Source organism: Saxophila tyrrhenica, assembly GCF_035928015.1.
Source record: "Saxophila tyrrhenica strain CCFEE 5935 chromosome Unknown scaffold_18, whole genome shotgun sequence".
Lineage (NCBI taxonomy): Eukaryota > Fungi > Ascomycota > Dothideomycetes > Mycosphaerellales > Extremaceae > Saxophila > Saxophila tyrrhenica.
In genome coordinates, this window is record NW_027041750.1 from 332,119 (window position 1) to 347,968 (window position 15,850).

Below are 15,850 nucleotides of genomic sequence, written 5' to 3' on the forward strand. Positions count from 1 at the left end.
GAGGCTGCCAACCGTGCCGCAATACTGCGTCGAGCCTCTGGCTGAGCAAGACGGTTCAGTGAAGCAGCAATGCTTGTTTTCGATGTTGTTCCTATATTGGAAGACTGGATGTTCGAAAGCGTGCAAGTCGATATTCTGTATGGTCGAGAGCGAAGCGGCGGTGAAGCTGTGCCTCCTGATATTGAACGCGCGGCGGAGTATGCAAGTTCGCTTGGTGACGACAGCATGCGATGAGATGGATGCTTCGGTTGCTTTCCATTGTTGTCTTAATGGCAGGTTGGCATTCGGCGTAGAAAGGCTAGATGAATGTCCACTCGCTTGCGGTATCGAGTAGCAGGGTAATGGGTACTTTCTGTAGGAAAGGACTGCAACGCGCGTCAGGCTTTTGTCCAATATCGTCGTCGCGAGGTGCATATGAATGAGCAGTACGGAGGTGTCTGTTCCCATCTGCTCCCCTCGAGCCTTCGCCATGGTTGGACTCTTCCCTCTCCATCGCAGCGGCATCAGCCTTGCGTTTCTGCCGCGCTTCCCATTTGGCTTATTACTTCTGGCGCTTGACTTGAGGATCTTACGGCTTTGGTGGCGGCGGCGGTGGTTCACTCAGCGCCTTGTATGCTCTGCGTGTCTTTCTGGCGCGCTCCTCACCTGACTCCTTTTGAAACATTGTTCAGTACGTAGGATGGTACATGCGCGGCCCATAAAGCAGGTGAAGGTAAAGTGCACTGTGAAAAGAACAGAAAGGAGGCCATAAGAGTGAGAAAATGCCGTACTTGCCTCTCGCACCTTCCTCGTCGCTGTTCATTCTTGCCTCAACTCTGCGTCCACGGTGCTCGACATGAGTATCTCCATCGAATCTCCAATATACCTATATCATCAAAGAAAGAGGTCCCGGCGTTTTCAAGAGTTCATGATGCCTTGCAGAAGCCAGGAAGCTGGCCGCCCGGAGAAGGTTGTCGGTTCGGCAGCTCTGTGCGGGAGCGCTTCTCTCACCAGTCTGTCTTGCACTCGCCTTCCCGTCTGGAGGAAGCCTCCTAGACATGCCCAAGCTGCAAGACACCCGCCAGTTCTGCTGGACCACGCTAGGACTCTCTCACACTGTCTCTCGTGGGCATTCTGTACGCACCCGCCATCTCGAAGCGTGAGCCTAGTAACATCTGCCTCTGCTTGAAAAATGCTCGCAGACGTTGATAAGATCGGTGTCCTGGTCGAGCAGATCGCTTCGCCTTGTGCCGGGTGTTCAGCTTGCCTTTCTCCCGTGGAGGCTCCTTGATTAGCATGCGCCGTCTGGGTATACGAATGCGACATGATAGTCCCAGCTGGATACAGTCCAAAGACGGCCGTGTAGCTGCTTGGTAGTCCTGCCCAGAGTCCTTCGGAGGAATACTCACGCTCGTCACGGGATTCCGGGCTTTCGAGCAGTCGATGTCCCCGAACCAGCACTCAGCCTCATCGAGCTTCTAGGAGCAACATTGAAAGCTTCTGTACTGACCACGACACTGCCTTGACTATGGAGAGTATATTCCGCCGCCTCGATCGTCCGAACCAAGCCTACGCTGCGGTCAAGACGACGAGGCAGTATTGCCATGGACTGATATAAAGCCACGGTAAGTGCCTTTCCAATGCACACAGCATAACCCATCTCTTCTTGCAACTCTTCCTACAAATCTCCACCATCATTCAAAGCACTTCAAGCGCAGCAAAATGAAATTCCCATCTCTTCTTCTTGGACTTCACCTGGCAGAAGCGGCTACGCTCGGGTCTCGAACAGCCCACAAACCCAAAACCAGCCAAGGGAGCTGGACAAGACAGAGCCTCATCGGACAAGGACCACGTCAAGAGCATTCTGTGACGAGCATCGGCAGTGACATCTATCTCGTCGGCGGTGTTGCGTACGACAGCCTCTCCGTCCCGGAAACGCTCAACCGAGTCGAATATTACAACACTGAGGACAAAAGCTGGCATGTTGCCGCACCCCTACCAGTACCGCTCAATCACGGCAACACAGCGACTGTCGATGGCAAGATATACTTGCTGGGCTCACTGTCTGGCGCAATGGACTGGGTCGCCATGAACAGTTCATACGTCTACCAGCCCTTCAATGATACGTGGGCAGCGCAAGTGAAAAGCTTTGCACACCTTGAGTAGTGGCTGACCACACGCACAGCATCACGCCCATGCCCAACGGCACCGCCAGAGGTTCCAGCGCTATGGGAGTGCGCGACAGTAAAATCTACGTGGCCGGCGGCATGACCATCCTCCAAGCATACGAAGGCGGTCATCAAGACAGCGTCTCCATGGTATCATCCTATGACACCCTCACAGACAGCTGGGATATCGACTACCCACCTCTCCCGGAGCCACGCCAGCACGTCGGCGGTGCAGTCATCAGCTCAACCTTCTACGTCATTGGCGGTCGCGAGAATGGCATCCATCAGTACCACAATACCACCTACGCTCTTGACCTCGACAACCCCGTGGAGTGGAAGGAGCTCTCGCCGATGCCGACAGCTCGCGGTAGCCTAGCTTGTGCTGCGGTTGGGAAAAAGATTTATTGCTTTGGCGGAGAAGGCGACCGCTCGAACCCACAGCAGATTTTCCATGAAACGGAGGTGTATGATACGACGACGGATAGCTGGGAGACGCTACTGCCGATGGAGGTTCCGAGACATGGCACCGGGGCTACGGCGGTGGGCAATAAGGTGTATATTCCTGGAGGTGGTGTGACGAGCGCGTTCTATCCAGTAGGAATTATGGATGCTTTTGTCGTTGATGGGGAGGCTTGAGGGTGTATGGTATTGTGGGGATGGAATTGTTTGTCGGTGAGCCTGTCACTATGGAACTGTTTTTATCGAGGAGTCTAGTCATTTTTCGAACGTTGCTTAGTACCACCATCCAACTCTCCCAGTCCAAAGCCGGAGTCGACTTTCTTATCTTGACGTCCTCGAAACTCTAGTATGCCGGATCTGGTAAGGAGCAAAGGTAATGTCGGAGGTTTAATTAGCGCGATGCCACCTCCTTCCTTTGTGGGACTCTCCGCGGTCGACTCCATCAACTCTCTTTAGAAACTATGTAGGTATGCGCCTGCTTCTTGCTTGGTCTCAGGAAGATATTGCTACTCGCATACCTGGTACAGCGGTACACAAAGCGACTTGTCGGTGATAAACCTGCCATGCGCGCTTGAGCTGGCCAAAAGCAAATAACGTGGTACCAATAGCGGCATCCGATAGCTGCACGTTCAACGGCACCTAGAGTAAGGTACCGCTACCGCGCCTAATTTGCCCTGTGGGCTAGACTGCCTTCTTCCGCCCTTCCGGTCAAGAAGGTCGTGATGGTAAGCGAACGGTGGGTGAAGTGGTCAGGCGTCTCCCTCGTGGCGCCTTTTGAATTTCTTCTGGACGTACTCGCTATGTCACGATCTTCCTTTCGTATACAACATAACCATATCAGCTCATGAATGTGAGAGGATTCCATCCACGAGAAGCAGACATCTGCGATCAGGCCAAAAAAGGAAGGACACGATTGCAGTACATTACACCCGGCACCATTGACTGTCGCCATGGCAGGGACGTCGGTGACGACGCCATGCACACCCTCACAGAGTCCATCCGGGCATACCAGCACACTACCTTCAAGACGACCACTACCGCTCCGGACTCTCAGTCAAAGCGAATCGATCTCGGCTTCAAGTCCATCTAGTGACACTGGCAGCCACTGGCGTCGCAAATCCGCCCACTTATACTCAGGAAGGACACGCCTGCACGCAGCCGGACCAAGGACATCAGCCTCGAAGCTGTCGAGCCTGCCCGAGTCGCAAATAAGCAGTCCTTCGTCTCCCGGATACAGTGCGCTCAATAGCGAGCTTCCTACATCACCGGTCACACCACAAATGACGACCGCTGAAGAGACCGGCAGCCCGCCCCCTCAGTCGACAGCAAGTCCAGAACTTCTCTCTTTCGACTTTACCAAGATCGACTACGAGCTCGATCGAGCCCGAACAATCGGCACAGGACTTTGGAGCACAGTCTACTATGCGCAACCCACAGTGAAATCGCCACAACGGACACGACATGATGTACCATCACCGCCCGCTACGCCTCAATCGAAAGTCGATTTACCTCCTTGTGGTCTTTTCGCAGTCAAAACAGCTTCCCGGCCTGACGCGAAACCTATCTTCCGACAAGAAGCCAAAACTCTGACAAAGCTCCAGCAATCAGAAGCAGCCGACAACTTCATCGTCCCCTTCCACGGCCTCGACGAGCGAGTCGACTCCCTAATCTTCGAAGGCGTCCTCGGCGGCTCACTCGAATCCCTGGTGCGTCGAGTCTCAGTCATGACCGAACTGGAACGCCACCTACAACTCCGCAGCCAATTCCCCAAAATCGCCAACGACCTCATCAGCGGACTGGAGTTCATCCACGGCGCTGGGATCGTGCACGCCGATATCAAACCAGCGAACATACTACTAGACGTCTCTCACCACGACCAGGACTTACTGATCGTTCGAGCGCGGTATATCGACTTCTCCGCCTCCTTTGCCGCCGGTGAAGACTCCACGTCGAACGCGGGAGGGACGTGGGATTACATGGCCCCCGAACAGCTCTCGATCCAAAAAGACATCAGCACTCCTACCTTCGCTAGCGACGTCTGGAGTCTCGGCATCAGCCTCCTCTTCCTCATCGTCGGCGACTCGCCATACCGCGCTACCTGCGGCGACAACCTCTTCCGCCTCCGCGACTCCATCAAGCGCGGTGATCCGCTCGGTTTCGCGCGGAGAGATCCCGTGGTGAAGAAGCGCATGGCAGCTGCTCAGGACTTTGTCGACTGCTGTCGGCTTGCTTTGCAGAAGGATCGGGAGAGGAGATTGAGCGCGGGCGCATGGATGCGGTGGTTGGGGACGGAGGAGCTGGTGTGAAATGATACAGGGTATACGTAGGTATGTAGTGACAGTGCAAACGATGCTTCAAAACTCGCAAACCCGCAGCCACACAGTCTACACCTTCCAGAACCTCACCATCCCATCCCCGTCCAGCGTAATCACCGTCTGTGAAAGAGCGGCAAACACGACATCAATCCCACCCTTCAACTCCGTCGCCTTCGGCCGCTGAAACCGCCATTTCACATGCTTCTCTTTATCCCAGACAAAAGTCGTCGCCTCGCTATCCTGCACAATCAGCTTCTCCCCACTATCAACCCACCTCACCTCATGCAAGTCGTTGAAGCGCGTGAGCATCGAGTCGCCCGTCTCCAGTCGAAAAACGACCTGCACGTCGCCTTCGAACGGTTTCCAGAGTATCACGCGTTTATCGCTTAGAACAGCAACTTCGCGACTATTCGGGTTCCAGACCATACTGCGCACCCAGTCTTTGAGCTCGAGACCGGGTTTCATGAGTTTGGCGACGTCTTCGCCGGTGGCGCAGTTGTAGATGGCGACTTTTGTTGGGTGGCCGCCGCTTAGGCAGACGTATTTCCCGTCGGGCGAGAAGCGGCCGGACCAGTTCTGGCCGTCTGTCGGGCCGATGGTGTGGTTGCAGGCGCCGGTTTTGGCGTCCCAGATCCGGTAGTGTTCGTCCCAAGATGCGGTGGCGATGACTGTGTCGTCGGGGGACCAGCCTGCCCACATTATGGCGTCCGTGTGGCCTTTGAGGCGAAAGCGCTCGGTTTTGGTCACCATGTCCACAACGACGAGCTGGGGCAGTTCATCAGCTGGGCGCATACCGCTTTGTGTGCTGTCGCCGTGGGCGATGTAGAAGAAGCTCTTGCCGTCGTGGCTGATGGGTTCGGTGCCGAAGGAGGGGAAGTGGCCTTCCCAGACTGAGAGATCTTTGACGCGGTTGGCGGTGTCGGCTTCTTTCAGCTTCTCGACGAAGCCGCCGCGGACGGGCTCGATGTCGCTGCCTACAAGGCCGTGATGGTCAGCTAGCTCTGGCATGATGGCCTCGATCGCAGTGTCCGCCATGGTCTGTACGGCGAACGGCATCTGGCGACCTATCTGACGGCCTTGATCATCGATATGCCACAGGACCATCTGCCCGTCTCGGCCTCCGACTTCTGAGCCCTCTGAGAGCAACAAATACTCGGCGTTTCGAGCGTGCGCGGGATGGTCATCAGTCAGGCAGTAGGATCCCGCCTCGTTAGCTGAGAAGAACATCTCGCGCACATTCGATGCATGGCCGATAAGCTCCGCCAGCTTCTGTTTTGTCTCGACGTCGTAGATTCGAATCACGGCGTTGGTCGCTACGGCTAGAAATCTCTCGTCCCAGGTCAGAGCTATGGTTGCGGTGTCATCGTTGCCCTTGTCCGGGTCGTCTTTGCTCAAAGCGATGGAGGCGTCTTCCGAGCCCCAGATACGAGGCCCGCCATGCCCTGGTGCCCATGCGGCTGGTTTGCCTTTGAGCTCGAATTCCTGGTCCAGGTCGAGTTCGTACTCCTGGAGGAAGCACTCGCGGGACATGCTCTCAACGGGCATGATGGTAGTCTTTTGACAGCTGCCACTCGAAAGGACAATAGGGATTGAGAAGCTGTATCAGTACCATACAACAGTATCTGTTATTCTTGAATTGGATAGATGTGGTCGAAGAGAGATGAGCAAGCAAGTTTGAAAGGACGATAACCAGATCGCAACCAAGACTTATGCTCGTGCTGCTGCCTACCTCTGTTAGCGAATGGAGGTACTTGTGAGAAGTACACTGCACTCAAGTGTTGTAGCTCGATGTCAGATGAGGTTGAGTCATTGGACCAGTTGGAGCCTGCGATTTGAGAGCTTCGAGGTGAGGACGCCACGTTTCGGGGAGCCACAGCGCACAGCCGCTCCTTCCGCTCTTCTTGGCGGCCGAGTACTGCCTTCGAACGTCACCCATTCTTGATCACCTCAGCACCCACCGTCCTGCTTCGGAGGACCCTCACCCATCATCTAACACCGCATACTTACACCATCACACCCCGGGGACCCTGAGATGAAAAGGCGACGGACTCCGAACCCGCGTTGCGCTTCCGCCTAACCCCCGCCCATCTCCTTGCAGGAAGTTGCCTTGCGCCTCCGACTCGTACTTATGCGTGCGGCCGGGAGAGCCAACTTCTGACCGCTCTGCCATCGCGCATATATCGAAAATGGCTGCCGGAAGGACGCTGAAGTCGCTGGTCAGTCGCAGGAGGCGCGCCGAGGACGAGGGAGAGGATGAGGAGGGTCCGGTGTTCGTGGAGGATTCGCAGAGTGAGGGCTCGGTCGTGACGGAGCGGGATGATGATGAAGAAGCGGAGGTTGGAAGTGTTGTCGCGAATGGGGCTGTGCAGGCTGGCGCTGTGGAGACTCCTGCTGGCGAGGTGGATACGGTGAATGGCGTAAACTCGAAGAAGGCACGGAAGCAGAGCGGAGAGAATGGCAGCAAGGCTACAGAGGGAAACGACGCAGTTCCCGCCGCGCAGTCGAAAGCTGGATTCAAAACTGTTGCGGACACGGAAGCGATGATGAACGGCTTGAAGATTAGTGCTCAGGGTGAATCTGGAGACGCAGCCGTCGACTTCGAAGAAATGGCTCCGAGCGCATCGAGTACTGCCCCTGTTCGAACCAACGGCCAAGGTCTACCGGCTGCTGAACGACAAAGGCGCGAGCACGAGGAGTATCGAAAGAAAAGAGACTCCAACCCGGCTTTTATTCCGAATCGGGGCAATTTCTTCATGCACGATACGAGAGGCCAGAATCTTGGTCCCGCTCCTCCACAGCGCGGTGGTTTCGCTGGAAGAGGTCGCGGCAGGGTTGAGCCAGATGTCGGCGGACCGTTCTCGCCTGCGAACCAAATGGCACTGGCGGAAAGGGCTTCTCAGCAGACATGGAAGCATGACCTCCACGATACCATCAACGAGGAAGTAACTGCACCGCCAGCTCAAGCAGCCAATTCAATACCCACAGCTCCAAGACAGCAGTCGAACTACTCTGCCCATCTCTTCCCGAAGGCTCCGATGCACCCAAACCATGCCCAGCCAGCTGGTGGTCAGACGACTACCAGCTCGTTCGACAGCACGACTCTACTCGGCACGTTGCAGGTTCGAGTGAAGTTACCAGGCATGAAGGCACCTGCGGCTCTTGCCGAAGCCAAAGCACGAAGATATGTCCGTCTACCGAACCATCGGCCTCCGCTACGCAGAGACAAGCCGGTGCGCGTCTTCGTGCCAGGCCATACGCAGCGATACATCTTCCCATCTGCCGAGCGCTCGTTCGTGTTCATTCCTAGGCAGATGCGGCCGAACCAGCAAGGCTACCATCGCGGCTACCAGCGAAGCATGGGTGGCTATGGCTATTCAAGTCGACGAACGAGCATGCACGGAAGCGTGTACTCTAATAGTGTTGCAGCTAGCAGGCGATCGTCGTTGGCTGGAGTCTCTCGGGACCGTGCTTTCTCGCCCGCTGGCTCCTTCGTGGGAATGCCTCCTGGTCGACCTGTTGTCCGACTGCCTCACGGCTCGGCCACTTCAACGCCTGTGGGTCACATGTCAGGCTACCACACGCCAACAGGACCAACGCAACTGCACACATATCCTCTTCCGCAGATGCCACAATTTCAGGGTACACCGACAACAGCGTTGCATCAGCCACGGCCGCAGAAGGCGATCTCTGTTACTGGCATTGAATCTCCAGCAATCTTAGGACAGTCGGCTGGCGATGCGCAACCCTTCCACAACCAGCTTCCTGCGCACATGAACGAGCAGCCGGCATACCAACAGCCTCCGCCGTCGCAGCCGTACTTCTCGCCCCAGCAGTACCAATACCCGCCGCAGCCGCAAGCTGGGACGCCACTGTCCGGCATTCCAGAGCAAGCTATGCACGCACCGAACTTCCAGCCTCCGGCGTACGGACAACAGCCTTACTATTCTCCTTATCCGCCCCAGCAGGGCTATTACTACCCGCCACCAGGACCTAATGGCTACCCGCAGATGCCGATGTACATGATGCCGCCACCTCATCAGGGCTACATGCTGCCAGCTCCCGGCCCGCCAATGCACTCACAGCCGCCGCCGCCACCACCTCCGCAGCAAGATCGACCTGTGTCCTCAACAAGCGAGCAGCAAGCGCAGCAGTCCCAGTCCGGCATGGTGGCCCACGAAAGCAACGGCATGGTCTTCTACGTTCCCGCCTCCGAAGCCCAATCATCGGAGCAGCACTACCAACCCGCTGAGGGCTTCGTGCCAGCATACGCAATGCCCGGCTTACCCCCACCAACTCCAGCGCCGGAGAACCAAATGCCGTATTACTACAACCCGATGCCGCACGGCGATCCGGGGCAGGGGATGTGTTATCCGACGCAGTAGTGATGCGAAGCACCAGACCTACGGCTCTACCGGAGACACACCCGCTTTTTTCTGTTTTGTATTATCGTTTTGTCGTTCCTGCTTTTTTTGGGTTGGGGGTTGGATCACAGCAAGCAAGGCGTTACATTGGATACAGGCCTGAGCGGGAGACTATCTTGAGTTTTAGCGCAACGCGGCACACATTCCTTTACACATCTCTCTAGTTATTCTTTCAGCGTTCTTGGACAGCAGCACTGGCGTTGGGCGGTGAATGAGACTAGGCAGCAGTCTATCTACTACTGGGAGCGGAAGGCAGTCGGTTGGACAGACAATGGCAGGAAGAGAGTAGCTATCTTTTGAGTACCGTGTTAGTATTGATACCCCTAGCGGACGTTTTCATCGCGCGTCGGTGTCCTTTCTTTTCCGTGTTTCCTACAAGATCAACGTCGCTCAAAGAGGGCACGTGGGTGGAAGCGGGATCAACGAGCAGGAGAGAGTATGAGGTGATGCAACCGACTCTTGAGTCCCGACGCCGAGCGTTTACGTTTTGACCTTTTCACACCCGTGGTACGCAGAGGTGAGATCAACGATTGCCATCCATAGAACGAGCCGTTCGCTATGTGCACACAAAACGCCTTGTGCACCAATCCCGCTCAACGCTACACAACCCCCTCCCACCTCCCTCAACTCCCCGTCATCCATCCCATCATGCCCCTCCCCACCCAAACCCCTAATACCCCTCCCCCCTAACCGGCTTCCTCCTCACCGTCCCACTCCCCCCACCCCCACCCCCACCCGTCTCGACCAACTTCGCCCCGCCCATAGGCCTCGGCCCGGTAATCTTGCGCGCGGGATTCCGCATATCGACAGCCTGTGCCGAAGCCACCGTGGGCTCGGGGGACTGGCGCTCGAAGGAGGCTATGCTTTCGACCTGCTCATATATCACGAGTTAGTCACTGGAACCAGATGAACATGGTTGGAAGAGGGGGGTGCGACTGGGACGTACCTCTTCAATAGGCTCAAGCAAATGCCCCGACCCAAACGGACTGGCGTAGTATCCACCGCCGCTCCCGGCAGGTGCTCCGCGGGAGAAACCAGAGTTACTGTACGTCGGCTCCTCGTACTCGTACTCCTCTTCCTCCTGCTGGGGCTCCGGACTCCGCGCGTAGCTCTGCCTGCCCTGCTGCTGAGACGCCGGCTTCTGCGGGATCAACGAGTCGCTGTCGCGATACCGCCCACCATACGCCGCACTACTCCCCATACTCTCCGGACTAATCGGCCCGTTGTCACTCTGCTGAGTCAAGCGATGCTTCGCCAGCCCCGCCGTCCCGCTACTGCCCCACGTCGCGGGGTCAAAGTCCGAGACGCTGCGCTGCGAAACATCCGAGCTGGTGGCCGCGTCAAAAGCGTAGTCGTTCGCGTGCGTCTCGAGGGTGTTCTGATGCCTCGCGGTCGGGCCTTGTCTTGGCTGCGGGTGCTGCAGCAGGAGCGAGTTGCGGTGGGCCTGGTACTTGGGGTCGTCGAGCTCGTGGTCGAGATCTTCTTGTATTGGGGAGGACTCGTCCTCGTCATCGTAGCGGTGCATACTCGCTTCGGAGGGAATGAGCGGCGAAGGCGTGCGTGAGATCTTGCTCGCTTGGCTGCGCACGCTCCTCGTCTCCTCCATACCCATCCCTCTCTCCCGCTCACTCCGCAAACTCTGCGTCGAACGCGTCCGGTCATCCTCATACCGCTCATCCCCATACTCCCCCGTCGACGACCGTGTCGAAGCCTCCGAAACCGGCCTCTGCTGCCGCAAATTCGGACTATCCAACATCTCCACATCCGGCGCGGCCGACGAACTCGTCGTCTTGCTCCAGCGCGAAACCTTCGGCACGCCGCCGCCGAACTGGCTGGACCCGCTGCTCTTGTGCTTGCGCTGCTTGTCCGTCGAGCGGGGCGTAATCTCGTCCGCCTGTAAACCACCATACGGCACGCCGTTGTGTGGTGAAGCCGCCTCCAGCGAGCCCCTCGATCGCACAGTCTCTTGCGTGGGGGTGGAGAAACGGTCGTTCTGCTCGAACTGGTGGTCCAGCACATGGCTCTCGTGCGGTTCGAGTTCTTCGTCTTCGTCGCCCTCCACGACCGTGCTCACACGATTCACCGAGCCGCGACGTCCGTCGTAGCCGGAATGGTACTGCGACTTCTCCCCTCTAGGCGTCAGCGACAGACCGCCGGAATGACTCGCATTCGTACTGCTCGTCCCCGCCTGTCCTTCCGGCTCATACCCGGGATCCGGCGCGTTGCGCAGCCGCTCGTAAGTATCCAGACTATCGTTCGTGTACGTGGACCCAACAGTATCGCGCTGCCCACTCCCCAAACCACCGCCTTGATGCTTGAGGTCCTCGACATTGTCCAGAATCTGCATCAACATGCCCTCCACCTTGGCCAGATCACTGGCGCTCTTACTCCCCGTCAACCCCTTGAGCGCGCGTCGCAAGACGCCTTTCCGCTTCATCTGCACATCCTCCTGGGACTGCTGGCGCGGCGTGCGCGGCGACTCACTGCTGGGCAACGGCCTGGGACCGCCGAGCGCTTTCTGCACCGTCTGATCCACACTCCGGTCGGTATTCTGCATAATCATGCGGTCCTGCTCGACGATGAACTTCTTGATCTCGTTGAAGTTCTCGCGCATCTCGGCCGCACTCCGAACAAGCGTGACTAGGATCTCGGTATCTCTGGCGTTGCGCTGGGCGTCGCGGACGGTGAGGTGGTCCATCAAGGCGACAATGTCCTTGGACTCGATGCCTTTGATGTTCTGGCCAGTAGAGGAGTCGAAATGCTGCTCCGAGACACCGTGGGAGTTGCCGCTGACGTTGCGGGAGTGCTCTCCGCTGGCGCCGACAAAGGGGTCTTCTTTCCCACCTCCAAGCCCGCCATCATAATTGGCCATGGCGCGGTTGTACTCGTCCACTTCCCGCTTGCTGTAAGCTCTCTGGTGAGCCTCAGGCGTGAGAGCACCAGCCGATCGCGCCTGCGCATCAGTAGCATATCCCTCATCTCTGAAAGCCGCTGGACTGGTTGGAGTAGCTTCGCGATCAATATACCGCCCACTCCGCCCAACATCAGGCGTCAGCCTGTCCTCCTCCTCATCCTCCACACTCGCCTGCCTCATCGCATGCGCCCCCGCAAGCGCCGCCGCCCCACCAGCAGCAGCAGCAGCCATCGCGCCCTTCCCATAACTCGCCCCGCTCTTCAAACTCCGACTCTCGCTCCCCCGCAAACCCCTCTGCTCCTGCATAGCAGGGTCAGGAGAAGGATACGGCCAACTGCTCTTCCCCGTCGCATCCCCACCCAGCGTCTCCCGCACAATCGAAGCGTTCGTGCTGACTTCACTCTTCGAGTCGTCGAAATGCCCAATCTCCGGCATCGGATCCTCGGCCAACGGTAAGCCACTCGAGCTCATAATCGGCTGCTGCTCCATCGAACGCTCTTCGCGGACACTCTTTAGAGGCTGCGGGGAGAGAGCTTCCCGCGACGAAGACATGTCCCTCGCGCGGCCCTTGATCGCCTGCCAGCGGTCTTGACTCGGCATGCTCTGGCTGAGCGTCGAGCCTTGGTACAGCGGCGGGCTGTCCTTGCCCAGCTCGCGCAGGCGGGCGGAGAAGGAGTTGTTGGTCTGCTGTTGTTGTTTGACGGGGCTGCCTTTGCTTTGGGTGGAGAGGCGGCTCTGGCCGCTGCTGAGGGTCGAGGGCTCCATGACGAGCGAGGCGACTGCTGATTCCACGCCGACGGGTGTGTGGACGTATTGAGGATTGCCTGCTCCGACGCCGCGGAGGTCTTGCTCTTCCTGCAGATCGTCGAGCGAGCGGTCGCCTTCCTGGCCGTCTTCGGAGTAGAAGGTGAATCGCTTCTCGTCCTGTGGGTACGGGTTCGTTTGGTAGGAGTCGCGATTTGAAGACCTGGCGAACGAAGGGTCCTCAACATCCAGCGAATGCCGGTACTCGTCTCTCTGATGCTCTTCAGCGTCCAGAGAATGCCGGTACTCATCATTCAGCTGATGCTGCCGCTCATACCAATCATCCACACTCTCCCCATAAGTCGGCGTGCCCGGCGTGCTCCCCCGTCCAAACTCCTCCGCAGGCGTGGCGTACTCCGTAGCATAACCCTCGCCAATACTGCGCGAAGACTGCTGTCTCGAGCCCGCAAGCTTCGTGCTCTGCTTCGAGCTCGGGGACGTCGCACCAGAGCGCAGACTACTCCTCGAGGCCGTCCTCCCAGCAGAAGACCTTGACGCCGCACTCCTCAGACGAAGCTCCTGCGGCTTCAGCGACTCTTCTTCGAAACTCTGCTTCAAGCTGGAAACACTCTGCATCGGGCTCGAAGTTTTTCGGTACGTGATTGGCGAGGCGCTGCCGTCGCCGTATCCATCATTGTCGACATGGCGATCGTACACCTCCTCTGACCCTTTCGCGGCAGCCGCACCACCGACGCCAGCTGCACCCAGAGCAGCGATACGTTCTTTGGTCGACATTCCAGACGGGCTCTTCGGACTGTCGTAAGATCGTGTGGTTGTACGACTTGCGCTCAGACCCCTCGATCCGGGTGTGCGTGGTGGTGTGCCGACCGAGACGTTCTCCCGCAACGACCCGCGCGAGACTTCATGCACAGGCGTATGCGTCTCCGCATGCGGCGTCGCAGTAGCATCAGACACTAGACTCGACCTCGTAACCTCCGAGTCATTGATATGGCTCGCCATCGGCATCGGCGGGACGTCTTCGCTGAGGTAACTCTCCTCTTCCACCGCCCTCGAGCCGCTGCTGCGCCGACTGCTCTTGGACTTGCTCCGCCGCTTGCGCTGGTCCGGAGAGTCGCGACTAGACTCCAGACTCTTCAGCGCGGCGCCCGTGAGCAGCCCACCCACAACGCCAGTCGCGGCAGCATCGCGGAGCTTGCTGCTGCTGCTCTTGCTCGACTTTGCCTTAATCGTATCGCCATCATCATAACCACGAGAAGACCTGCCGCCAGAAGACCGCCGACTCGAAGGCCGCTCTTCAGTATACCTCCTCTCCTCAGTATAACTCCCCTTGCTCGACTTCCGAGACGACTTCTTCCTCTCCGAATCACCCCTCGAAAGCACCACACCCGGATCCTCGCCGTCGCGATTCAGCACAACCTTCGGCTTGCTCGAAATATTCGGCGAGCTGGAAGACTTGCTCAAATTCCGACTGAGGCCGTTGCGCGTGTACATTTCCTCCAGAATAGAGCCCTGTCTGCTGCTAGATCTGTTCTCGAAGGAGCGAACGTTCCGATCGGTGCGCTGGTCCTCCTTGATAGCGTTGATTTCGGGCAAGATGATGCGGCGGATCGTATCCTCGACCATTCCGAGAAGCTTGGGGTTATTCGAGACGTCGGAGCCAGAGCGGTAGGAATGGCCGGTATTCGAAGACAGAACGCTGCTCTCCACTCCACTAACGGTGTCGCTGTCGAATTGCCGGCTCTTCGAAGCATACTCGCTCAAATTCCGATCGCTCTTCGACCGACTCCCTTTCTTTGGCATAGACGTCTGCGTCTGGCTCAACTTCTCCATGACCTTCTGCGTCAGGCGCTCGTGACTCGCGTTGCGATCTCGCGACCCTTGGGGCGCGTTCAGATACACCCCTTCCTTCACCGTCACATCGTCGTCCCCGCGCTCGCTCTCCGTGACGTTGCTGCCTTCCAACATGCTGTCCGGCGGCATGGACGACACGTTCGAGTCTTGCGGCCCGTACATCAGTCCCCGCGATTGCGTCGAAAGATCACTGTTGTTATGATCCAATACCTCGACCTCAATCGGCGGGCGCGCAGAAACGTTGCTGTCGGTACTCTGGCTCACGTCCGTCGCACTCGGCAGCCCCGGCAGTCCCACTTCCGCGCTGCGCCCGCTGTCAAAATTTATCCGCCGCGTGTACGAAGTCTTGCGATCCTTCCCAATGCCAGTAATCTGAATCGCATCCGGCCCTCCACTTCCACTCTTCTTCCTCGCGCTCGGCGTGACCTTGACCCTCACACTTGGCTTGGACCTCGTCTTATCGCCCTTCGTCTTGCTGCCCTCAAAATACTCAATCAACAAACTCGTCTGGCTCTGCTCGCGCCCGTGCTTGAACTCCTTCCCTCTCTCCGTGTGAATCTTAATCGGCTGGCCGTTCTCGGGCACTTCGTAGCTCGTCTTGTCCGTGGCGGCGGTGAGGTTGGTCGCTACATCGGTCTCGAGGCCGGAGGTGGTGTTGTCGCCTTCGTCGTTGCTCTCGGTGGGGGCGGGGAGGGGTGGGCGGATGTTGTCGCGGAAGCGCGAGGTGACACCCATTTGGATCAGAGTGTGTTTGGCGCTGTGGTGGTGGTGATGGGGCGATACATCACGGGCTCGGGGTGCAAACGAGGGTGTTGGGGGTGAAGCGGCGCAAACGGGCGTGGGTTACACAGCTCGGATGCGGCGTTGCACCGGTGGGAGCCAGTGAAAGAGGTCGGCAATGTAAGCAGACCCGGTCCTTTGTCGCTGACCCAACGAAAGTTTCGCAGAGGTGGGTGGTGGAAGCTGTGTACCGCAGAA

The 15,850-nt window shown here is 57.9% G+C and overlaps 5 protein-coding genes across 5 annotated transcripts; 3 read left to right on the forward strand and 2 right to left on the reverse strand.

Annotated features, from left to right (window-relative positions):
• Window positions 1–1,701: 1,701 nt before the first annotated feature.
• Window positions 1,702–2,783, forward strand: LTR77_009548 (uncharacterized protein; the record flags this gene model as incomplete). Its single annotated transcript, XM_064806775.1, has 2 exons — window positions 1,702–2,105; window positions 2,165–2,783. 2 exons carry the CDS (start codon window positions 1,702–1,704, stop codon window positions 2,781–2,783), a joined length of 1,023 nt encoding a protein of 340 aa, XP_064655080.1.
• A 1,103-nt stretch (window positions 2,784–3,886) lies between these two features.
• LTR77_009549 (uncharacterized protein) lies at window positions 3,887–4,912 on the forward strand (the record flags this gene model as incomplete). Its single annotated transcript, XM_064806776.1, has 1 exon — window positions 3,887–4,912. One exon carries the CDS (start codon window positions 3,887–3,889, stop codon window positions 4,910–4,912), a length of 1,026 nt encoding a protein of 341 aa, XP_064655081.1.
• Window positions 4,913–4,990: 78 nt separating this feature from the next.
• Window positions 4,991–6,466, reverse strand: LTR77_009550 (uncharacterized protein; the record flags this gene model as incomplete). Its single annotated transcript, XM_064806777.1, has 1 exon — window positions 4,991–6,466. The coding sequence occupies one exon, from the start codon at window positions 6,464–6,466 to the stop codon at window positions 4,991–4,993; it is 1,476 nt and encodes a 491-aa protein (XP_064655082.1).
• Window positions 6,467–7,107: 641 nt separating this feature from the next.
• LTR77_009551 (uncharacterized protein) lies at window positions 7,108–9,303 on the forward strand (the record flags this gene model as incomplete). Its single annotated transcript, XM_064806778.1, has 1 exon — window positions 7,108–9,303. One exon carries the CDS (start codon window positions 7,108–7,110, stop codon window positions 9,301–9,303), a length of 2,196 nt encoding a protein of 731 aa, XP_064655083.1.
• A 709-nt stretch (window positions 9,304–10,012) lies between these two features.
• On the reverse strand, window positions 10,013–15,607 carry LTR77_009552 (uncharacterized protein; the record flags this gene model as incomplete). Its single annotated transcript, XM_064806779.1, has 2 exons — window positions 10,013–10,213; window positions 10,289–15,607. 2 exons carry the CDS (start codon window positions 15,605–15,607, stop codon window positions 10,013–10,015), a joined length of 5,520 nt encoding a protein of 1,839 aa, XP_064655084.1.
• Window positions 15,608–15,850: the final 243 nt, after the last annotated feature.